This window comes from Cyanistes caeruleus, chromosome 13 (genome assembly GCF_971803275.1).
Source record: "Cyanistes caeruleus chromosome 13, bCyaCae1.hap1.1, whole genome shotgun sequence".
Taxonomy (NCBI): Eukaryota; Metazoa; Chordata; class Aves; order Passeriformes; family Paridae; genus Cyanistes; species Cyanistes caeruleus.
In genome coordinates this window covers 6692888-6717954 of record NC_141713.1, presented here as the reverse complement: position 1 = coordinate 6717954, position 25067 = coordinate 6692888, and the positions used below count along the sequence as shown (strand labels likewise).

General features: G+C 49.9%; 1 protein-coding gene and 1 long non-coding RNA gene across 2 annotated transcripts; one reads left to right on the top strand and one right to left on the bottom strand.

Moving 5' to 3' along the window:
* Positions 1 to 26: 26 nt before the first annotated feature.
* KLHL25 (kelch like family member 25) lies at positions 27 to 18446 on the top strand. The gene is made up of 3 exons (XM_023933875.2): positions 27 to 254; positions 10295 to 12125; positions 16909 to 18446. Exon 2 carries the CDS (start codon positions 10312 to 10314, stop codon positions 12079 to 12081), a length of 1770 nt encoding a protein of 589 aa, XP_023789643.1. The 5' UTR covers positions 27 to 254; positions 10295 to 10311; the 3' UTR covers positions 12082 to 12125; positions 16909 to 18446.
* Positions 11576 to 22540, bottom strand: LOC147650672 (uncharacterized). The gene is made up of 2 exons (XR_015275989.1): positions 22170 to 22540; positions 11576 to 16566 (listed from the first exon to the last, which is right to left on the bottom strand). It is a non-coding gene; the product is annotated as an uncharacterized LOC147650672 (long non-coding RNA).
* Between the last annotated feature and the right edge of the window lie 2527 nt (positions 22541 to 25067).

Sequence of the window (25067 nt, the reverse complement as noted above, 5' to 3'; positions counted from 1 at the left end):
GGAACGTCACGGAAGCTGAGCTCTCTGATTGGTGGCGGTGGCGGCGGGCGGCCCCGCCCCCGCGGTCCCACGCGCGGCCGGGCCCGCCCGGTGGGTACATTGTGCGCGGGGCCGGGGCCGCGCCGGGGCTGCTGCATCCCTGCATCCCTGCATCCATCCCTGCATCCATCCCTGTACCCCTCCATCCCTGCATCCCTGACACCTGGCGCTGGGGGCTTCGCGGCTCACGGAGATTTCGGCTCGGCCAGGTGACGGTGAGTGTTTTCCCCCCAGGTCTGGGTTCATGCGGCGCTGGCAGGCCCCCTCCGAGCAAGGGACTTGCTGGGGTTCGGAGCCGCGGGGACAGGGATGTGCCGGCCCCCTACAGGAGGGACCATGAGTGCCGCCCCCCGTACCGGCCGGGGACTCGCTAGGGGCTTGGAGCATCGCAGGAAGCGGCAGGGAAAGGTTTGGGGAAGGAAGATCTTTTCACTTATGAAGAAAAAAAAATAAAAAAATAAAAAAAAAAATGAAACCCCAGCTATTAATCACATGAATGTGAAATCCAGGTGGTATTGCTTTTTGCTTTGTTTTTGGGGTTTTTTTTCCCCTCTTTCGTCCCTTTATATATCTCTCAAAACTGTGCTCCAAGGGGCACAACTTCCGTGGCCTCTGATGAAATCAGTTCGAACAAGCCTGTCTAGAGAAGTGAGCAGGTTCGTGTGAGTGATTGAGCTGAGCTGACAGAGGAGAAAAATGGTTCTTCCTCCTCTTGTCCTCACGAATCCCTTTGCATTTAAAAAAAGTTAACAGCCTCTTTGGTAGTTGGGTTTTCCATATATTTTTTTGCCTTTATTTTCTTTATCTCTCCACTTGTAATTGTTGGGGTAGGGGACTTAGACCAGCCAGACCTGTGCTTGGAAGATCTGCCCTCAGCCTTGCATAAGCAGACAGCTGAATGTTTCATACTATTCCAATGGAGAGTCCTAGCGTCATGACTGCTCTGTTTTCCTTTCCTGGCAATCTCTGCGTGTGTTCTTTTGTGATCTGCTGGAGGGAATTCTTCAGCCAGGGTGCTGTGGGATTTTGTAGCCTTCCTCCAAATGTACCTGTTCCTCTCCAGGACAGATCCAGAGCCATGAGAAAAAAACAAGCAGCTCCGTAACCTTTATACTTTGACAACTTCCCTTGTTTTTGCTTCTTCCTTCCTGCATCTTGTGACACTTGTTTTTATTGAAGTTACCTTAAGAGCAACCCGAGATGTGTAACACAGCCCATGTGTTCTGGTGGTGGCCAGCTGCTGCTGCTGGCTCAGCTGCTCTGGTGACAGTCTCCGTCCAGAGTTCTGAGCTCTTCTCTACTTTCTTGTCTCTGCCCCTGAGCTCTTCTGTATGTTCTGCTCTGTCCATGTCTCCAAGAGCCTGACTCCTTAATGCTATAGGACCCTTTCTGGGGCCTCTCTGTTTTCCTGGTCCCGTCTTCTGCTGCAAATCAAATCTTATCTGAAAACATATTTTGTCTCTTTTGTGTCTTTAACCCCAGCCATCTGCTCTGGCTTATCTTTGCGATAAGCCCAAGTAAAGCACTTGGGGAGGAGGCATAGGTGGAAGTCTGCTCTGCAACAGGAAGTGTGAGGTGGCACGAGCTTCTCAGAATTAAAGCAGAGTGAAAATTGCTGCAGAATTGCACCATAATGTGGACATGGGAGACTGTAAACAGCTTCAGCACCGAAGAACTTAAATTTCCCATTCCTTTCTTGTTGATTTTCTCAAATATTTGAGGATTGTTATCTGAAGTCCTCCTGTCTCAGCATGTGTGCAGAGTGTGGTATCATGCTGTGTTTGGGGCAGGCTCAAGTAATTCAGGCAGAGGGGTTGGCATCTCAGATGTGCTTTTGCAGAGGAGTTAAGGCCAGTTGAAAATGGTTTGACTGAAGGACCAAGGCAAAAGGAATTTGTGAAGGTGACAGCTTGGGGACAGATGACAAGATATTGCACAGCACATATTCCAAATGTGTTAAAATGAGCATGAGTCTGATCCATAAGATGGTTCTTCTGGCTCTGGAGGGAGTGCTGGACATGGTCTGGTATGGAGATAAAGAGTGTGTGCATATCTGTGCATATGCACGTGTGAATTATGATAACATTTTTCGTCCCTGTGGTGGTCACCAACCGTCCCCAAAGCCTGCAGGAGTTCAGATCCTTCTTAGCAGTCAGAAGAGGTTTTAGGCAATGTTTGGTGAGTGAAACAGGAAGGGCAGGATGTGGCCATCTGTGGAGGTGGAAGAGGACAGGCAGAGTTGCGAGGAGGGATGGAAGTGGTAGCATTACAAAAGAGTGTTGAGCAGTGCCTTGGCTTGGGTGTGAGTAGGTGGAGCAGGACAGGCAGAGCTGGCCCAGGGTGTCTGTGGCTGCTCAGTGTGCTTAGGGACTGTGGAAGGGCCGGGTTGGGAGCTGTGTCAGCACTGGAACTGAGGGCTAGATTTACTCCCCACTTTCACAGACTGTAGTTGAATTGCAGGGAATGTAGCTGGCATTGCTGAAAGCAGTGGCTGCAGGGATGCTGACTAGGAAGCATTTAGCTGTAACGAGCCACCCCAGGCCCCCTGGCCTGACCTTTAACCACCATCAGATCACTCTGTCTTTGCTTCTCAGCTTTATATCCCCGCAGTGACTATTAGTATCTCTCCAGCCAGAACAGCCAGCTTTGTCTTTCCCCCATGGCCTGAGCCTGGGAATGTTGCATGTCCCATAACCGCTGTCTACTTGCTGACCATTAGGCTTTGCAAAGACTACCAGTTTTGTATGATAGCCTGTCACATTGTGGCGAGGCAAATTTATTACTGTACCACACTGGCAATCACTCTGGTTTGCTTGCAGTGTGTGCAGGATGCCTGGGACAGCCTGGGCTGCTGCAGGGATGCCACAGTGGCATGGAATTTGCAAGCTGAGTGCTTGGTTTGATGCTGTGTGAGTACCAAAATGGAAAAATCAGAGGGTTTTTTGTTCCTTCTGTCCAGAGCCAGAGGGCTCTGCAATGCCCTGTCTTGCAGCCCCAGACCCTTCAATATCTGTCAGTGCTTTAGAGTCCTGTTGGAAATGGATGTCCCCCATGCCCAGCAGCATGAGGGGCTAATCCATTCAGGAGGCGTGAGGGCCTGCCATCTCCATGGCTCTGAACTCCAGCCAGAATTGCAAATGAGCAAACCAAACCTGGCAGTTGTTCCATGATCTCCTGCCTGGCAGGGGAGTGGGGGAGGCAAAACAAAACCCCAGCTTAACTGGCCAGGCCCAAAATTGAAATCCTGCCCCGGCAGCAGGCAGGCAGACAGACCTGTTTGGTGTGAGTGTTCGTGACAGGGCTTTTGGTCAGCCTGGCCACCAGAGCACTCAGCTTTGCCAGCCTCAGAACTGGGAGAGTGGGAGGATCTGAATAAGATCTCTGGAGTCAGCAGCTGCCGGGGTTATTCTGGCATTAATTTGACATATACCACATCTCATCTCCTAAACTCTCCCTGGGAAGTGGCATGTGGTTCCTCCGCGTTTGAAGTACCAAAGGCCTCTTGCCTTTGCACCACATTAGCAAGTTTGGCTTGCTTGAAAAGGATTTTATCCTGCCCAGATGGGGCTGGGGTAGGTACTGCAATCAAGCAGACCATTCCCATTCTGGAGCCTTTTCGGGTATAATTTGGAGGAGGGAATTGTGAACTCGCTTGCTTCCTCTGCAGCCCCCCATTCATTTTGCAAAGCGCCTGTGATTGATCTGGCAGAATGGGATGTATTCACAAGCAGAGCTGGAGGGCAGCAGGAAGGACAAAACCCCGCCACAGCCTCTGAAATGAATCACAGGCTCTGAAAAGATCCGCTGGGGTTAAGGCATAGCAGTGAAAAGCTATTGTCTGGAGCCTGGACTGTGGCTAAAAGCATTATTTATCCCGATTTGGGTAGTGGTTGTAGGAGGGCGTGGTGTTCCCAGGAACAGCAAAGCCAGTGTGCTTAGTGGTGAACATGAACTTTATTTGATTGTGTCACAGGTAGCTCAAGAAGCTTTTTGGAGTATCTCAGCTGCAGAGTAGCAAATCCAACACCTGATTTGCAAATAGAACTGCATAGGTTGCATGCAAAGAGGATTTCCTACAGTTATTTTTATTGTGGTTGGAGCATGGTTGCCTTAGACTCAGATGAGTGCATGTCATAGATTTGAGGCACTTCAGCCCCTTTTACCAGTGCTTTTGTGAGACAAAACAAGAATCTCACTAATTGGTTCAGCTTGGCAATAATGTTCTGATTTTCTATCAAGTAAGTGGCATTCAGTAGATTCTTGTGGTGGCTTTAGGCTCAGAGTGGAGCATGGGTTTAAAGGGAGGAATGGTGGGTACTGCTGAGAATGGGATATGAGAATATGAGTGGGATATGAAACTCAGTCTGAGTTTCTGAGACTGAGTTTCAAAATGTTCAGATATGTATCCGGATCTTCTCCAGACAATCTGATTCCTGGAGCCTACAGAATTGGGCTTGGAAAACCTCCCAGTTTCTGTCTGAGCCAACAGAAGGAGCCTTTCACATGGTCTCTCTGTTTTCTGTCTAGGATGTACAGGCTAGACTAGGAAGTGAGAAAATGAGAAGAAATGATAAGGATTCCTCCCATTCTCAAAGGCTGGGGCAGGATCAGAAATTTTGCACTGGGGGATGGAGTCAGCTGCCTTTCCTGTGTTTGCCTATTTGCAAATCTGGTAAAACATCAAGAGTTTGTCAGGAAGGGCAAATCCAGAGTGATACCCTCTGATTCACAGCAGTTACGTTGTCTGAATTCCAGCCTGCAAAATCACATCTTTGCTGTGTTAGTCATCCTGAAGAGAACAGGAACAAATTTGGCTGAGACAGGCAAACCACTAAATTTACCGGGATTGCTGGAGATGAAGCCAACCTGTTGGAGAGCAAAGTCTGCATGCACTGTGGACAGAGCAGAGGGCATGCCTGGGAGATGATGTAGTGAAGGTCCCGTGCTGCCCACCTGGCAGCAGCCCAGGCTCCACACTCAACAAGTGTGGTGCTGCACTAAATGCCAGGTGCAATTTTAATTCCTTTCATGTCAAGCACTCTTGACAGAAGAGCATTATTAGTACTGAGCATTTCAAGCAGCTCCAAGCTGTGTACCTGACGGTCCGCTGTGTTATGCAAGGACAGGAAAATCATCTGAAAACATCTTCCTTCCCCTTTCTTATTTTTTATGTCTCTCCCCCACCATCCTTTCCTGTTTTCTTTTGGGTTTTTTCTGCTTTTGAAGCTCAAGCTGCCTCTGAGTACGTGAATGCCTGCATGTAACAGATCCCCTTTCTCAAACCTTTTGATGGTCTCCAGTGCTGGGAAATAGCATCTGAAACACAGCTGTATCTGGCTTTGTGTTTGACAGTGTTGTCTCACTGCTTGTTCTCCGAAGCAGTTTTGTAAGGAGCTCTTCCCTGTGAAGACAACACAGGAGGTGACTTTTGTATTTCTACTTTGCTACTCTCTACACTAAAAAGGGAGAAGTTGGTTCTATAGCAGTAGTTTTGGCCTGGTATAATGCTGTTGGCCTAAGCACCAGGTGGTGGAGTCCATGAGAGCATTGGAAAGGTACAGATATTTGGGATGAGAGAGAGCACATTACTGATTAGTAGAGAATTGATCCCACCACTTTCAGGGAGAAGTTAAACTTTGACTGAATTCAAGACAGTGTTTCACCCCATGGGGTTGATACTGTGAGATGGGGAAAAAATAAAAGAGAAAATAAAATCTTATCCCTGCTGTCACTGTTCGTTTCAAGTGGGTCTGCTCTGATTTGGAAGGAGTGTCTCTATGTTGTAGTGCAGCCCATGCCTAGAGGGCCCATATGGCTTCTTGGGAATGAAACTCTGCTGCAGTGTGAGCAGCTTCATCCAGGTCTTCTGAGCTGAGCCAGCAAGGATCCTTACTGCTTATTTATTTACTTATTTATAGCTTTAAATAGTTCATGGTTGAGTGAGGCAAAAAAAAACAAACCATGTTCTGCTTGCTGCTTCTCTCATGGGCGAAGCAAAGTGCCAGCTTTGGATCATGGGATTTGGGGTCTTTGTTGGTGTTTAGCCAGCCTTTATGATCTTGGGAGAACATTTATAAACCCTGCAGTTTTGCCCTTCTAAGCAGAAGTGATTCTTGATCTCCTGAAGTCCCGCTGGGGAGCTTATTGATCACTTTGAAATCTTGTCCTCTTGAAAGCAAGCAGGATCTCAGCTGGTGGTTCCCTGCAGGTAGTGAATGAAACGGGAGATTTGTGGAGAGCCCTTTGGTTTGAGATGAAGGGGGAACCCCAAGGCTGCTAAATGTAGTTCATGTATCAATAGCCTTTCTGAGCTGCCCTCTCATATGCAGTTCTTTTGTGACTGGGGACAGGGCCTGATAAAGCTTCAGAGTATCTGTCTAAGAGGCACTTGGATTTTTCAAGAGGTGGTAGAGTGTCTCCTGAGGTTCTCCTAAAGGACCATTCTAGCAGGGCTCTGAAAGGGTGACCCCTCAGCCTGGGAGGGAAAGTCTTCTGCTGGGGTGTGCTCTGTAGGAAGCAAAAGGCACTTGGACAGGAGAGCTGTGGTTCTTCGTGTGGGGAGTTTGGCCAGCTCTGTGCTTTTGTTTTTCCCCTTGTTCTCTTTTCAAGCTTTCTCCTGTCCAGAGAGACTGCTGGGGTGTTTTCTTCATGAGCTGAGATTTGAGGGGTCTTCTTTTCTTGAGCCAAATCCTTCCCTCTTTCAGGATTGCTGTCTGCCCTGTCTGGATGAGTGGAAGGATTTTCAAAGCAACCTTATCTTTCTCTGCTGGAAAAAACCCGTCTTTCCCATCCTGGCTGTACAAAGGCTGCAGACAGCCAGGGGAATACTGCAGCCAGCAGACAGCATTGGAGAGCTGTCAAAAAGCTGATGCCCCTCTGCCCTCATCCATATGGAAGAAGGATTATTATCTGCCTCTGCGTGCAGTAAGATCCCTTTAAAAGGTTATGCAGTAGATACTTATTTTTTCAATAACTGCCTTTCAAAGGAAAAGAAACGAATGCAGCGTGGAGAAATTCAAGCCCCAGTTTGTTCAGGTCGTGCCTTCTGCTGTTCCCATTGACAGGGCTGTTCCAGCAACAGCTTCCTGCATGATGGAAGGTGCAGCTGGGAGCTCTGATAACCCCAGGCTCTCACAGAGCAGGTGGGAGCTTGGCAGGGGCCACTGACAGGTTGCTTTGTGTAAAATACTCCTCATTCAGAGTGGTTCTGCTTTTTCTCTTTAGCTCAGTAGTTGGGTAAGGGAGCAAGGAGTGTTGTAGGGACCAAATTGCGCTCTGCATGTGTCTGCTTCAGAGAAGTGCCCGTGTCACAGGTCCAGCCTGCTCATGGCTGCAGTTAAACGTGGCTTAAATCGAAGCACTTCTGTGCACATGATGAAATTGTAGGAGACACTTTGCCTACAGGCTTCTGAAGTTTGTCAGCTGCTGCATTTTGGGAGAAACCTGCCAGATGAAGTAGTTGCTGCCTCCAGTTTCTGTTTGTCTGATACAGGTGAGATGATGCCAAGGTCTCTGGTAGACTGAGACATGCAGTGAGGGGAGTTTGTGAGGGGAAGGATTAGTGTCTGCCACTTCTCTGCTTGTGCCCAGCTATGGCAGGATCCAAGAAGCCCTCAGAAAAAGCTGCTTGGGTGCTGCTGAAAACCACAAGCAAGGCTTTCTGGTGAGATGGCTGCTCCCCAGAGTTCAGGGCTGCTTTAGTTTCAGTTTAATGGTCTGTCTAGCCCTCCTTTCTCTGACCAGTGACACCCAGTGTCACAACCCTGCTCCAGGAGAGGCCAAGGGGCTGTAACTGTGGCCTCTTTAGCTTTCACAATTCCAGCTGCACTGGGGGTCAGTTGGTGCCTGTAGTGACAACATGATAGAAAGAGCAGTGCTGGGAACTGGACTGCAATCTGCCAATTTATTCCCTGGATATTTTTCAAGACGTATAGGACAGAAATATTATTTGCCTCCAAGTTCCCTGGGATAGATATTTGATGCTGGAAGCCTGAGATTTAAAATATATGTGTGTGTGTGTGTGCACACGTGTGACATATGTATGTGTCCTTATGTGTATGTATATATAAAAAATGGCTTTGCTGCAGCTTTTATTTAGACATTCCAATTTCTAAATGACCTGCTCCTTCCACTCCGAGTAGTTGCTTTTAATCTTAGTGTCAGAAAAATCATTGCTGCCTTCCTGCAGTCTCTGTGTTTGTTTCCATAGCTGTCTTATATAAATTGCTTCTTTTTTTGTGCATAAGCAAATCAAAGGTTAACGCTGAATAGTTGACCTGAGCTGTGAGCAAAGAAAGCAGTAGCAGTGGCAGGGTGGTTTCTGAGGTCGTAGGAATAGGAACCTAAATCAATAGCTTTTAGCAGACTCATAAATGTTTCATTTGTATTCCTCGCTTTGGCGTTGACATGGGAATCCATATAACCCCTTAAATTAGTGTTGTTCCTGCCGTGCTGGGTGAAGATGTTGGAAACATTTCCTTCAGATGCTCTTCAAAGTGCTGTTCCATAATGGCATTTTCCTTCCTGTTTTGGAGCCTTGGTTGTGCACAGCCACCAGCCACGAGTGAAATGAGCTTGTCAGCCTGTCAGCCTCCATCCCAGGCTGCAGGAGTTTGGGCCATGGACATGGCCATATCCCAGCCGATTACCCACGTCAGTGTTCCTGCTCCTGACTCGGAGGCAGAGCAGGACTTGTGGCTGCTTGGGCAAGCTGTTGTTTCTGCATGGAGAAGCACAGAGACGTTTCCCTGGACTGTGACACAGCCCTGAGGAACGAGTGAGGCCTTGAGAAGACAAACCTCAATAACTCTTGGCAGCGGGTGGGGAAGGAGCAGCATGCCCACAACTGTTTGTCTAATTCAGACTCTTTTGGAGGCACTGGAGAAGCAGGGGCAGGAAGCTCATCTGCAGAGCCTGAGTCAGGCAGCTTATCTGGCCATCTGCCTCCTCCTGAGGTCATCCACCCATGGAGTGTAGGAGGGTTGAGCAGCTCCAGGTCACTGCCAGGTCAAGGCTGTGACCTGCCGGCATCCTGGGAGCGCTGTGTCCTCTCTCTCAGCATTTTGTGGTTTCCTCCAAGACCCCAGTGCTGGCTGGGGAGGACAGGGCTCATCTGCAGACCTTGTGTTTGCAGGGTGGAAAGACCCCTGAGAAACCCCAGGAACAGCAAATTAAAAAAAAAAAACACCCAACCAACATCAACAAAAAGAACTCATCTAAAATCCCTTCCCCAGCTGTCTTGTCTAAACAATTCAGTGACTGGAGTGAAGGTTGACCCCTTTTTGATTTTTTCAGGTTCATTTTACAAACCTCAGGACAACTTCCGTATTAACTTCTATAAGATAGGGCTATGCATGTGTATCTGTCTGCTTTAGTTACATGGAGAACAAAATACAGCTGGCTAAAGTATTTTGGAGTAAATGACTTGGATTTTATCATTTAGGTAGTATTAATTTGATTAGTCCAAAGGGGTTTTTTCTTCTATAGGGAAGGATTGGTATCAGGTAGCACTTAAGTGAAATAGTAGCTAATAAAAGCCTTGTGTTTGATTCTGCCTGTCTGGTAAAAAGCATAATTTATGTATTTATTTTGTCTTATTCTGATGAGAGTCTGTCCTGAAAAATGTTTCAGTCACATGAGGTGTCTGGTGAGTTTTATCATCAAAAAGTGCAACAAATGGGTTTGGTAAAATTGATTCAAACTTTTGGCTTCTGCTGACAATTAAATATTTTGTAAGTAAAACCTGTAGCAGTTGCTTTTCCTAAACCTGCAGTAATCTACTTGAAAATCAGAAGCCAGACTTGATTTCTGCTGAACCAAGAACAGACCAGTGCCCTTTATCCTGGATAGTCTGCTCTCTCTATGCTGTTTTCTAAGGAAAAATAACTCTTCTGTGGTTTGCCAGTACCCTCTGGGGGCTGTTGAAACAATCTACCACCAAGTTTGGGGTTTGATTGCCTCACTTTGTTGCTCCTTTGTTGAAACCAAAGCAGAATTTCTCCCTTCACCACACTGTGCCTTCCCACCCTGCTCAGCCTGAGTTAAATTTTTTGGAGGGTGTGAGGGTGCAGGAGGAGAGGGCTGTGCAAGCCAGGGTGCGGGAGCAGCCACAGAGCAGGAGCCACAGCAATGTCACCTGGTGCTCTGAGGTCCACTGGCAGTGTACCAGGGTTGGATAGCAAATTCCTGTGTCCTCCATGCCTTATATCAGTAATGACAAGGGAGTAATGTTTGTCTCCTGTTTGTCTCCCTGCAGGCGAGAGCTCTGCCACCATGTCCGTCAGCGTCCACGAGAACCGTAAATCCCGCACCAGCACCGGCTCCATGAACATCTTGCTTTTCCACAAGGCCTCCCACCCGGACTGCGTCTTGTCCCACCTGAATACGCTGCGGAAGCACTGCATGTTCACTGATGTCACCCTCTGGGCAGGGAACAGGTCCTTCCCCTGCCACCGAGCAGTGCTGGCTGCCTCCAGCAGGTACTTCGAGGCCATGTTCAGCAACGGCCTCCGGGAGAGCCTGGATGATGCGGTGAACTTCCATGACAGCCTCCACCCCGAGGTGCTGGAGCTGCTGTTGGATTTCGCTTACTCCTCTCGGATCATTATCAATGAGGAGAATGCCGAGTCCCTCCTGGAGGCTGGGGACATGTTGCAGTTCCATGATGTCCGAGATGCAGCAGCTGAGTTCCTGGAGAAGAACCTGTACCCTTCCAACTGCCTGGGCATGATGCTGCTCTCAGATGCTCATCAGTGCCGGCGGCTCTATGAGCTCTCCTGGAGGATGTGCCTGGTCAACTTTGAGACTGTTCACAAGAGTGAAGACTTCAACAACCTTTCTAAGGACACTTTGCTGGACCTCATCTCCAGTGATGAGCTGGAAATCGAGGATGAGGAAAAGGTCTTTAAGGCTGTCATGCAGTGGGTGAAATATGACCTGGATGAGCGGAAGGCTTATCTCCCAGAACTTCTGAGGAATGTTCGTCTGGCTTTGCTTCCTTCTGAATGCCTCAAGGAAGCCTTGGCTTGCGAGGACTTGATCATGGTGGATGAGAGGAACAAGCTTGTCCTGGATGAAGCTATTCAGTGCAAGAAGAAGATCCTCCAGAATGATGGGGTGGTCACCAGCCTCTGTGCCAGGCCTCGCAAAGCTGGGCACACCTTGCTGATCCTGGGGGGACAGACCTTCATGTGTGATAAGATCTACCAAGTGGATCAGAAAGCAAAGGAAATTATTCCCAAAGCAGACCTGCCAAGTCCACGGAAGGAGTTTAGTGCCTGTGCCATTGGCTGCAAAGTGTACATCACTGGAGGCAGAGGCTCAGAGAACGGGGTCTCCAAAGATGTTTGGGTTTATGACACCGTGCACGAGGAATGGTCCAAAGCTGCCCCAATGCTAATTGCTCGGTTTGGGCACGGCTCAGCCGAGTTGGAAAACTGCCTGTATGTGGTTGGTGGACACACTGCAGTTGCCGGAGTCTTCCCTGCCTCTCCTTCTGTTTCCTTGAAGCAAGTAGAGAAGTATGACCCTATATCCAACAAGTGGATGATGGTGGCTCCGTTGAGAGATGGAGTGAGCAACGCTGCGGTGGTGAGTGCCAGGCTGAAGCTCTTTGTCTTTGGTGGGACCAGCATCCACCGAGACATGGTGTCCAAAGTCCAGTGCTACGATCCAGCTGAGAACCGCTGGATGATCAAAGCCGAGTGCCCGCAGCCCTGGCGCTACACGGCGGCCGCTGTCCTGGGCAGCCAGATTTTCATCATGGGAGGAGACACAGAGTTCACGGCAGCCTCCGCCTACCGCTTCGACTGCGAGACGGACCAGTGGACGCGCATCGGGGACATGACGGCCAAGCGCATGTCCTGCCACGCCCTGGCCTCGGGGAATAAACTCTATGTGGTCGGAGGTTACTTTGGCACTCAGAGGTGCAAAACGCTGGACTGCTATGACCCTATGTCAGACACGTGGAACTGTATCACCACAGTGCCTTACTCGCTCATCCCCACAGCTTTTGTCAGCACCTGGAAGCACTTGCCCTCGTGAGGAGGGGCAGGGCTTGGGGGCTTGTTTCCAGGAGGTCAATGAAGGTAAGGGTCTCCTCCTCTTAAATTAAAAATTACCGTCTTGCCTCAATTGTATCTCCACACACCACGCTGAAGCCACAGGTTCCAAGTTGCTCATGAGGCAATTTCGTGGGAAGGGAACATTTAAAAGTGGGATGCAGAGCCAGGAAAGAGTAACCAGCTCTGCAGTGCTCTTGTGTAAGTCTAGGTAGTTCCAAAGGTTCCCTTATTTCCAGATGATCCTCCCAGTATCTTAAGAGATACATCTACATAGATGGTTGGGGCTCCTCTCCCTCTGCTCCAGGGTACTTGGATGTGCCAGCGTCACCCTTCTGTGGGTGGGTAAGCAGATGTGTCCACACCTGCTCTCACCATGGAATACACCCTGTTCCCATGCAGGTGAGGGAGTTAAAGTTCCTAAAAACACTGGTATGTGACTCCTGGGAGATACCAGGGCAACAAGTGGTTTGGAATGTCTCAATAGTTTGATATTTTTGCTGATTTTCTGGTTGATATGTTTAGAACTGATGAATATGTTGGCAAGTGACCCTTGGAATGTCAGCAAATCCTGGTTCTCTTTTTATGCTCTGTATTTACATTTCAGTGGGTAGCAGAAGCAAAAGCGCAGAAGCCATGGTGCATTTGATGGTCTTGGTGTTTATTTATCATCCAAACTGTTGCTCGTTAAATCAGAACTTCTGAGACTTCTGTGTCAGACCTGAGTGGGAGGGAAGAGGTTTTGTAACCAGAAGAAGAATGTGTTTATCAGTGTTTTGGGTTGTGTGAGAATAAGAAAGTTGGAAACCCATGATGTCGTGTCTCATTCTGGCGCTCCGGTTTTCTCTTGCTCAGGGAAGGTGCTACTGCACTGCCCCTGGGACAGGGTTTCTGGTTCCTCCTCTCTTCTCCCCAGTGGGCTCTTTGGGTGCCATTCTGGTTGTCAGTGTGGCTCCACAGGGCTTTGCATGTCCTCACTGACCTGTGCTGAGATGCAGCTGGCCTGGCAGAGCTCAGAAACTCTTCTCATCTTGCATTGTGAAAGCAGATGGTGATACAGACAGCACTTGGTTAGCATCATCTTCCCAGGAAGTCAGTAACACCTCTGCTAGCTCAGTGTGCAGGTTCCTTAGTGCCAGCAGCACACACAGCCCTGCTTTGGTGGTTGCAGCCTGCATTCCAGCCAGCTGAAGGAGCTGGGAAACCCTCACGTATGGGTGTGGGATTGACAAGCTTCACTTACAGTTTTATTTGGAAAGTGGGAACTGTGGGGAGGGAAATTCTTCCACAGACTCATCAAAATCCACTTCATTTAATACAGGGAAGAAAGAATGCTGCCCAAACCCTCTAACACCCTCTCACTTCCCTGCTTTCCACTTGGCATGGTTGGTGTGCCTGGGAATCGCCCAGTGATGATCTTTTTTGATGCCAGGTGGGAAGCAGGGAGGTGTTCCTGGCACCTCAGCCAGGCATTAGCCCAGCGTGTCCACCTGCTTTTCTCAGGTGGGAAAAACATCACCCAGGGCATTACGCTGGCCTTTGTGAAACACCTGGTTTTTACATGGGTTGGATCACCATGAAGGCAGGGCAAGAGTGGGTTAAAATGAGACCTTAAAGTGTTCCCAACACTGGATGATAATGGCCTTTCCAAATTCTCCTCCTCAGGCGTTGCCTAGCATCTGTCACAGTGGCTCAGTAATCTAATTAAATGTCACTCGGCTATTAAATATTGCAGCGAAGACTGTGAGGACTCCATCATTTTCAGCTCAGGTCAATGGGGCCTCTCTTTAAGAGCCATCCTAGAGCTGACAATTAATTTTCTCTGGTAGCAGATGTGTCTGAATATTAAAGCTCAACACCAGCCACATGGCTGGGAGTAGGAATAGGGGGTAGCTTGAGATAGGAGTCGATTCCTCAGCCACTGAATTAAAATAGTCTTCAAAGTCACAGTTATTATTTTCCTCTCCTACCTTTTTCCCTCTGTACTGTATTTGGGTTGTTCAAACCTAATAAATAGCTTTGTGGGAGTTCTATTGACACTTCTTTCCCCCCTGTAATCAGGAGCCTGACACAAGCACAGAAAACTAGGAACTGCAAATAAAACTGGTGAAAAGTCACTGTGTGAGGGTTTTATGTGCTTTTTTGGCTCTGTATCTATTCTTCAGTTAAAAGCTATTTAAAATACATGCAAGCTCTTGCCAGAAAGAATGCCTGTCCATGTGATTTTTCTAGAGTGAGTTTTTTTGGTTTTTTACATAAGTTATTGTTACGGCCTCAGCCACTGTGGCAGCTCCATACATAAAACACCAAGATGGGTGAGTGAATGTCCCTGATGTGCACATGCTACCCACACTGCAGCAGCCACGTCCCATGTGCCTGCCTTGACTATCCTGGCTGTGCAAAAACTGGGCTTGGGAACTGGGGTAACTGGCTGTAGGATTCTGTGACTATGATCCACCTCACCCCATTGTCCTATTGCAGGTCTGGTCAAGGGGTTTTCTGGTTTGCAGCTCCCAGCATGGAAGGTCTCTGCTCAAACACCTGATTTAGTCCTTATGAGATCCTTCTTCAAGTAGGGTTGTCCAGAAGGCAGGCTGGCCAGCACCTGCCCAGGTTCTTATGGAACTGCCTCCCCTCTCCTGGAAGAACTCAGGAGTGACCACCCCTCAGAGCAGGGCAAGGTGGGCTGGTGGGGAGAGGCCTGGGCAATCACATGGCAGGAGAGAGTACTTTGTACTCATGCAAAAAACGACCTCCCGCCTATAAACTGGTCCCTGAAAACCAAATAGTCTGTCCTTGACAAATGTTGATCATAAACCACCCAGCCTGCTTTTCATATAAAGCATAAAACTGATCAGCTGGAAATGTTTCCTCGAGGGCATGGCCTTCACCCTTCCCAGACAGAGCGGGGGCACCTCTCAGCAGAGGTCCCAGCCCTGCTGCCAAGGAGGCCGTGTGACATTAATTTAGTGCTTATTGCCCACAGTTAATTCCAGGGATCAAGTGTGATTAGCAATATGAAACGTGAAAGCCTCATCCCCTCCCACCCGTGGTGATGGAGCCACAGAGAGGCAAAACAAGACAAATGAGCACTGGGCTAGTAAAGACCTGGTGTTGATGAAGACAAGTAGAGCCCAGCCTGGGGAGGGTGGTGGGTGATTGGTCACAGCCCTGTGCACAGACAGTTGATGGGGACAACTCAGCCCCTCCCCAGGTGACTACAGGCAGCACCAGGAACAGGTTCTCCAAGCTGCTGTCTCCACATTAAAGTGGCTTCTCCAGACTGTCCTGTGTGACACTCTCATTTTCACAGGGCAGAGTCACAGATGGGGGTGGGATGGTCACTGCACATTGCATAGTCCAGCCAGGGAAGGTGAATTGTAAAAGGGAGTCACTGCATCCCTCTGTGCTGCCTCCTGAGCCTCAAAAGCTCTCCTGGAGTGATGTTGGAATTCCCTTCTCCAAACAGGACAGCCCAAACTGTGTGGCATCAAGGAGACAGGGGTTCCCCTGCCCAGAGGTTCCTAATCAGGTGCTTTATGGCTCCTACAGGACCCTGCTCACAGTCTTCACTGTAGGGAGCAGAGGCTAGTGGCTGGGCACTGATTCCTGGAAACATCCAGAAGCTCAGAGTTGATTTTGTGGCTTCCACTGGAGCCCTTTGGTGCTCTTAGCTCCTGTGAGGGCTGTGGGTGGCACCAGTAGCTGGTGTCTGCCTTTGGGTGGGCACTGAGTGACAGAGGCTGAAGGTTTTTGAGGCTGTTCTGGCACCTGAAATCTGAACTTTATCCCCAGAGCTCCTGCAAAGATTGAAGCTGCATGCCAGGCCCTGAGCTGTATTCCAATACCACACTCACACCAGGAATTGGGTCAGTTCCATGGCTTTTCCTGGTTATTATATTACAGTTTAGATAACAAGCCTTTTGCAAAGATACTTTCACAGCTGTGGCTCCCTTCCACGTGGAGCAGGGCTTTCACCTTGCAGCCACAGAGCCCTGCTCACAGAAAGGCACCTTCCCCTCCCCAAGACCTGTGTACCTGCAAAGAGCAGCCTGGAAAAACCTCAGGATAATCTCCTGGCTCCTAGAGGCTGCTGCTCACCTGCATGCTGCTGGGGTGGGTGGTGGCTTGCAACCTGCTGGAATTCCTGGAACAGAGTCACAGCTGGTTTCTCCCAGTGGCTCCTAGGGAAACCCATTTGCATGTGTATAATAGCCAGGCTGGATAAACAGGGATTGCAGTTTTTCTGCCTCTGCTGCTCTTTCCAAGTGGCTGGTTGTCTCTGAAGCCAGTTTATCAGGCAGTGTTGGAAGGGAGTGGCAGGCCTGGGGAGGAAAGTCGATGAAAATCAGGCTTTTCCTAACCCTGGGCAGATGGAAACATGTGCAGTCTGAGCTTGGAGCTTGGCCCCAGACTGTATTAATCAACCCCTTGGAAATGTCAGTGATACGGATGTTTTTGGAGGAACCTGTGGAAAAAGAGAAAAAGGGTCTTTCTGTTTTGTCTGTTCCAGTTTTTGGGCCCTCTTCCCTGCTCTAAAAAAAAAGAGAGTGAGAACTTTTCCATCAATTTTTTATTCCCTTGTCATGTCCACCAAAGTTTGCTACCTGGCTCTGAGCCCTCCCCAGGTGAAGACCCTCTCTCCTGCCCTGCACAAGCAAAGGACAGCCCAGCTCCTAAAGAAACCAGCTGCTTTCCACTGCATGGGTGGGGGTTACTCCAGTGAGTGCCCTGTGTGGGCTGAGCTGAGCATCACACCAGTTAATCATACCATCACACCAGTTAATGAGCTTTCTGTTTCCTTCCCCAGATGCCAGAGTCACATCCATGTCCCCTCTCTTGCGGCTGGAGCCGACACCGTGACCGAGAGCCTCCTGTCCTCCCTCACGGGACTCCAAGGCAGCTTCCACATCCCTTCCTGACACCAGGAGTGGGAGGCACAGCTGGGACCCCACTGCCAGCACGCACCAGGGGGTCACCAAGGGCTACCCAGCCCCACCACTGGTCACTGGCCACCATGCAGGGATGGCAAGGAGCCGAGAGCACTGCCTTGCCAGGCTGGGCACAGGGATGGCTTGTGGACTCCTTTGGACCAACAGGGCTGGGGAGATGGAGGCTGCATCCCTCAGCAAACATGGCTGGATAGCCCTTTTTGTTACTCAGGGGGGTTAAGAGATATTAATATGTTTTTCTCTAAGGCAGTGAACTTGCCATTGGCAGTGCTTGCTGCTTGGATGACTTGGAAGTGTTTGATAAAGGGAACAAGGTGAGAGCACCTTGCTCTCCCCATCCTCTGGCCATTTCATGGAAGCAATGGCTATTCAAATATTAAAGCATAGGAGGTTGGGATGGCTGCCAGCAGCACCAGGTACCATGACAAAACAGGGCAATTGCCTTTTGGTTTGTACTTAGGGCCTTTTAAGTTTTTTCCCCCCCGTTTCGTTGCTGCTGTGGTTTTGTCAGAGGTCGGGTAGCTCCCCACACACAGCTGCTGAGAAGAGCATGGGGCTCTGTTTGTGTGCCAAGGCAGCACCACTGCCGAGATACTCCCCAGATAAAGCCCACTGCATGCTCAGAGCCAGTCTGCTGAGCTTCCCTGCGCGTGGGTGAGGCTCTCATTAGCAAAGGAGCAGAAAAAGGGGTGCAGTGGGGAACACTCTTGCCTTGGAAAGGGGCACCTTGGCTCCAGCAAGGCCTCAGAGGGAGAGCAAGAGGATTAAGGTAGCATTGCAAGGTGGGCTGGGGAGGGATCCCCCTCCTTCCTGCTGCACCCAACATCCTGGCTTCCCCTTGGGGAGATGTGAGCATTTCTGGCTGCGTGCTGCCTGCCAGCGGGTGGGCTGAGGCTGCCCCAGGTTACCCACACACACTGGCTGCCAACTGTGTTTGGGATTATGCATCCAAGAGCTGTCAGCCCAAGCCATTCCTCATTTTGCTGGGGAGGAAGGCACGTGGATTTCGGCTGTCAGGACGGGGATGCAGCTCTGACTGGCCTCTCTGGGGCTGGCTGCTGCCGAGCACTGGTCCTGCACTGCCCCAGCATCCTGCTTCCCTGCACAGCAGATCTGCAGGTTCTCCAGGCCTGCCTCTTGCCCCTGGATGAGGCTGGGCTGTAGCCTGGCCAGCTGAGTGATGCAATGCCATGAAAAGCCTTGACACAGCTTCAAACAGCAAAGGTCTTTTTGGAGCAGCGAGTGCCCGTGGCTGCCGGGAAAGGCACACGTTCTGCACAGCCGGTCTGCGATGCGCTGGATGACGTTTATTTACATCTTCTGGTCTTTTTTTTTTTTTTTTTTTTTTTCCCCTTCAGCTGCTTGTGAACTTCAATAAAAATGATGATCTGGGAAACTGTTTGTGTGTTTTTCACAGGAGTCTTCATTCTTAAGTAAGTTGGATTTAGGTCTAATAACAGGGCCGAGGACTAATAACAGGGTTGGTACTCTGTGGGGTGGTTCACAAACAGCCTCCAAAGCAACCAGCCTAGCTGTAATTATTATTGCTTCAGTGCTTGGGAAACTGAGGCACAGTGTCAACTGTCTAGTCCAAGGTTAATAGATCTGGGAATAAAGTCCAGAGTTCCTCATGTCCTGAGGACATCATGTGGCTCTGTGTCCCACAGCTGTTCTCAGCTTGTCCGGACCATGATTTCAGGAGAACTCGCAAGTCTGCAGTGCTAATAACACCTGCCAAATAGGTTGAGGGGCCCAACAGAGAGACAGCCCCATTCTTGCAGGGAAAGCCAGTAATTTCTAAGGAAGACAAGAAGAATTCATGCTTCTGTTTTCCTTATTTGCCTTCTCTTGGCTGCTGCAGCTCCCAAGAAAGGGGCCTATTGACAGGAGAGATGGGCTTTCCAGCTGGAGCTCCTCTCCACGCTTTTCTTCCATGTGCATCTCTCCCTGTCCCAGAGGAGCTCCCAGAGGCACAGGGAGATCCAGCCCTGCTCTGGGAACGCTCTGGGAGGGTTTTCCCTCCCTACAGGACCAGCAGCTCCAGCTGTGCTCAGGGCTGGGACTGTGGGAGCATTGCTCAGAGCAGCGAATAGGCACCAGACAAATTTGTATTTGCCTCCTCCTCTTGTAGCAGGGGCTTTGGGCTTGGGAAGCAAAACTTCCTATGGGTGTTATACAGGGTCTCAAAGGGATTTGGAGCCTGAATTTCTAAGCTGCAAAGGAGACAGGGAATCTGTCACCTTGTCTGCAGGAGCTGGGTGGGCAGCAGCATTAGCTGACGTGAGCTGGGTAGATATGAGTGTAAGGCTCCATAGAAAAAGCTCATTAAAGACCCCTTTGGGAAACCAATTCAGGGTAGAAATTACTGTTTGATGAGCAGGAGAAGGGGAGAAAAGAGGAGGGGGGGATGTGAATGAAATCCCCTATAGTTTTGTTGATTCAGGTTTTATGTGGGACTCTGGGACATTAAATAGCAGCTGGGGAGGCTTTGCAATAGGCTTGCTTTGATATGAGCCATGCAGAGACCTGCTCTTTTGTATTTATTCTGGAGCTTGCCTGAGAGACAATTCAAAAGCAATCAGCAGCTGCTGTGACAGCAGCGACCTGTTGCTATGGAATTAAGTATAATGAGAAATACAAAGGTTTCTTGGTTAGCAGCAACAGAATAAGAGGGGATCAGGAGATAGAAGTGGATGTAACAGAAAAAAGCTACAGCCAGAGTGGGGCTGGCATTTAAATGGGAGGTACAGGGGTAGAAATGTAAATGTGATTTGTTTTCCTTTTTTAAAAGAGCTTTTTTTGCCATCTCAGCAGGTCAGGCTCAGCTTTGTCTGGGAGTGAGCACTTGGGAAAGAGTCCTGTCTGGTGGTGTTACTGGAGTTGTGTGTTCCCAGGCTCCTGGGAAACAAGCCCACACTCTACAGCCAGCCCTCGCTGTGGGGTGTCAGGAGCTCAGACATCTTCCCATGAAGTGCCAGGAGCTGGACATGGAAATCCCTGGAGGAGCAGGATGCTCATCCCACCCCTCCCTTGTTTTGCAGGGCCCAATCCTATGGGAGAGCTGGGGCAGAGCTCCTTTCCACCCCCCCTCTGGGCCTGGCTGGAGCCTGCCCATGAGCTCTCTCCACCTCAGTAACAGGGTGCTTCTCACTCCAAAAAACACTAGGGAGGAGAGGGCAGGGAGATGCTCGGAGGTGGAACCAGCTAGCTGGCATGATCAGACCTCCATCCCCAGGGCCTGAGTATGCTGAGCATCCCTAGATGCAAAAGGCTGATACTCCTATGTCTTTAAATGAAACTCATAGTGCCTTATTGGGTTTTAAATATGCATTTTCCCAGCCTGACCCCAGCTGCCCTTGAAATAATACTGCTTTGCAGTGAAGCCCCGCAGGGAATTATCATCTGAGCCCACTCCCTTTGTCATGAGAGTCAATTAAAAGCAGAGTAGCTGTTGATTTAATAGCTCTGGTGTCTGAGGGATCCCCACATCCATCCAGAGGCCAACTCTGGCATTTAAACACATAACAGGAGAAGAGGAGCACTTTTTTCCAGCTATCCAACATGCTTTCAAATTCATCCAGCACACTAACTCCTTGTGTCCGTGGCTTGTCATTTTCTCCTGCACATGAATTAATGCTCCAGCATTGCACATTCTCCTTGCAATATATCCCACGTGAATTGTTTTCCTGTTTCCCCTTGCACCTTTTCCCTTGGGGTAAACCAAACAGGTTTTAATCTCTGAAGATGGCCCAGGCTCACAAAACACCATGCGTGGAAATGCTGCTCCATAAGCAGTGTTTGAGTTAACCTTGCAAGGGCAGGAGAAAATCTTTGCCCCCAGCTCCCCACAACCACCTGGGAATTTAAAGATTTAAAGATCGGGGCCTGATCCCTCTTGCTGCAGTGCAGAGCAGGAGCCCATGCTGGGAGCCAGCAGCAGACACTCCTGATTGTGAATGAATAGCCAAGGCTGAGCTCATTTGTTCTTCCTTCCTCACCGTCTCTCTTTTCTTTCCATTTCACCACTCCTTATTTAACTCCCCCGGTTGTTGTGCAGAGCCATCACCCTGTTTTGCAGCACTGTGACCTACTTTGCCGCAACGTCCCGACTTCCTCACTGAAATTGCGAGCTCGGAGCCCACCCAATCCATTCAGTGTTTCTCAGCTGAATAACAGATCCAATTAGGTGGAAAAAGCCTGGTTTTCATGCTGTCAGTGCCTGGACATCTCTCTTCCCGCTCCCCAGCACACGCTGCACCCCTGAGGGCCGCAGCTCACAGACTGTGTTTGTGTGTCCCCCGCCAAATGGAGTTGGGGAAAGGGTTCAAGAATACTGATCCTGGTTACTCAACCTGTCCTTTCATTCCTCCTGACAGTCTCTGAGGACTAACAGAGCTCAGGAATCAAGTAATTTGTGGGTTTTCAGTTCTGTCTCTCTTGGGAAGGTCTCCTTTCCCAGCAGAGGCTGCCGAGAACAGTCCACGACCAGGCCAGGGTGGCACAACTTGTGCTTGTGAAGAAGCACTAACAGCCAGAATGATTTTATGACTGACAGAAGGACCTGTCTCTCACTCCTGGCATCATATCTATCCCCAGTCCTGTGGGTTTATCCCAAGCAAATGCTTTAATTCTGCCCTTTACTGCTGCCATCACTCTTCTCCACCACAGCAGGGCTCCTTCTCCCTACACCTCCAGCACGCAGCCAGTCCCCAGGACACCGGCTCCACTCCATCGTGGGGGATAGCTTGTTGTTAAAAGGGATGAGTAGAAACCAAACAAGGAGAAAAAAAGCCTAAGGGCCACCATGAAAAGCCCTTTTGGTTTCCACCTTCCCAGGCTGGGTGGGATGGACAGCCTGAGGCCAGCCCAGCAGCACTGGGGCCTACTTGGCAGGTGCTGGGAGAAGGGTAAACACCCTTCCCTCCATTTCTGGGTCATGTCTGGAGGAATTACACACGAACACACAAAGAGGAGCTGCTTCCCCATGGCTGCTTCCCCATGGCTGCTTCCCAGCACCCAGCGGAGCTCCCGCTGCCTCCCGGCCCCTCGGCCCACGCTGCCGCCCTGCCGGGATCACGGCTGCCCCCGGCCTTCCCACAGGGTTTTGCTAATGACTCACCACTCCTGCTCAGCTCTAATTAGGCTCCTGTCTAATTAGGCTCACTGGAAAGATGCGGCTGGTGAGAAGCAGCCCTTTGGTGAAAGGAAAGGGGGAAGAAAGAGCATCTGGAGACGCCGGAGGGAGGCACGGCAGGCTGTGGTAAGAGGTCAGGAGGGATTGGGAATTGCCAGCCGAGCAGCATCTGTGCAAGGGATGGAGCATGGAGGGAGGAGAGCAAAGGGACTGAAAACAATGTACTGACATTCAGAGGAGTTCCAATGTGCAGGGAGAGTGGGGCTGGGGGAGCCCATCCTGAACCTGCACCCTTGGGCATCCTAAAAGAGGCAGGCGAGCAGGCTCTGGAGCAAAGCCTGGTTTGGGGGTGATTCAAGAGGTGTGAAGGCAGCTTTAGGGGAAACACAAGGGACACCCACTGTCTTTCTATCCCCGTGAGAGCTGGGGGTGCTCATATCAGTTGCTAGTGTCAAATATTATTTTCCACTTAATTTTTGCATGGTTCGACCTCCTAAAAATCAAGACATTTACCATATTTAACATTCCTGTAGCAAATTAACAAGCCCCAGGTGCCTTCAATGGCAAGGGTAAGTCATTCCTTTACCATTCACCTTGTATCTGATCACAAGGCATCTCACTCACTCACTGCACTAATTAGGGTTTTGCCTTTCCTTCTCTTAATAAACCTTCCTTGAATGAGTGGCCTGTCTGCAAGCCCCAGCCCAGCTTGCACCTGTGTCCTCCAGACCTCCAGTTTCTCTCCCTGAAGGCAGTGCCAGGACTGAACCCGGCAAGGGCAGAGAAGGGGAAATGCAGACAATGCAAATGTTGAAGGTATCACTAAACCATATTTCCAAAGAGCCTCTCCTGTGCCTGGCAATGCTCCTTTAGAGGCTCATCCCATTCTAAGGATCCTGCGTCACCCCTTTTAGGTCAATCTGCCAGTAAAAATCCAACCACATCCAACAAACCCACAGAGATATTTTTCTCTGACTTTGGGAGCCAAGGAAAGGCTGGGCAAGAAAGCTGGGATGCTCAGAAACTCATCAGTCTTTCTTGGGACCATCTAAATTGATTGATCCCTGTGGTCTGGAGAGAACATCCATTTCACTGTCTTAGCTGTGCCCTAATGGCTCAGAGGATGGAAATTGTGAGCATATGACATTGTGGATAGCTGGTTAAGGATAGTCAGATTAATACATGGAGGTGTCCTGGAGCAGCAGGGCCCTTTGTTTCCTCGTCTGACAAAGGCAATTTGTGTTGCCTGCCCAGGCTTCCCCCTGGCCAATGCAAACAGGGGGGTCAGGAGTGCACTGTGCAGGACCAGAGAAGCTCCGAGTGCCTGGTTTGCTCTGCAACCCAGCCTTTCCCTGGCACAGTTCAGAAAAGATTTGCTTTTCTCCATGTGGTTTGTCATCAGTAAATGTGCTATCCAATCTCCCGTGACCAATGCCTGTTGTATCAGAGCAGCATCTCGCGTTCCCAGCAGCTGCAGCAGCTGTAGCAGCTGTTGTTTTACTGCAGCCATGCAAAGGCTGGGGGTGCCCCAAGGGGTGCTTTTCTCAGGAATCCAGGTTGCAGAGCCAAGAGGGGCCACGGGAAAACGTGCTTTTTAAAAGCCATACCTAGGAGCCGACAGTTTGGGTGAAGGCTTTTATTCAACTTCAGTAAATAGGTGAGCTGGGATGCCTGGGAATGCAAATAAAACCAGGACTACTGAGCAGCCGTCAAGATAAACCAACTCTTTCATCTCCTGTCTCACACCCAGGGGTTGCCTGTCTTGGAGCAAGTGCTGCGTGACAGGGTGTAGGTGCAGGTACATTGACGTGACTCAGGCTCTCAGAACAGCATGTGCAACACAGCTGAGAGGAGGGGAAAATACCAGGCAGCGAGTGCACTGCTGCCTAACGGGGGCTGGCATTCCCTGAAGCCTGCTGAGGAACAACACAACACCCCAAGCAGCTGACAGCCCAAAGCTTTGATCAATACTCGATTCTCGGGGCTGTCTTGTGCCAGGTCAGGAGCTGATGCTCATTGTGGGTCCCTTCCAACTCAGGATATTCTGATTCTATGAATACATATCTGATTCTCCTCAAGCAGTCCTTTCTCCTTCCCAATCGTACCTTTGCAGACAAGTGGAATAACAAATGGAAATGAAGCAATTCCTCTGCCTCAAAATCAATACACAGGGGGTGAAGGGTGCAGGTCTCCTGCTTCTTCTGTCTAGGGAGAGGATGCTGGAGTCCTGTGCAGGACTGACAGTACAGGGCCAGCAGTGATCACTTCTATGATCCAGCAGAAAATGGTTGTGGGGAAACCCCAGTCATTGTGGTCCTCCGTGACTTCTCATCGTCATGGCTCTGTACTCCTGGCACTCTCTCCTGCCTGGACTGATGCCTGCAGGCACTGGGAACACCATGTACCTTATCATGGAATCACAAAATAGTTTGGATTGGAAGGGACCTTAAAGATCCTTTTTCCACCATCCCTGCCACAGGCAAGGAATTTTCCACTAGAGGAGGTTGCTCCAAGCTGTGTCTGACCTGGCCTTGAACGCTTCAGGAATGAGGGTCCCAGTGCCTCAGCACCCTCCTCTCCCCAGGGGAGACCTGGATGTTGGGTACAGCATTTCTGATGGGTCTCTTCTTGCCGGAGATGTGGGAACACCTAAGCCACACAGCATCATGGACCTGTCCCGTGCAGGCATGAGATGAGATGCAGCATCTCTGGTTCTCCAAGCCAAAAGAACCAAGAAGCTGTGTCTAGGATTTGTCAGACACGGAGCTGTGTTAGGAGCTGACAGGAACTCTGTGCCATCAGCCAGCACATGCAGCCCCCAGACTCCCATTATTCTCATCACAGGGCTGAAGAGGCAGAGAGAACAGCTGGGACACTTCCCCT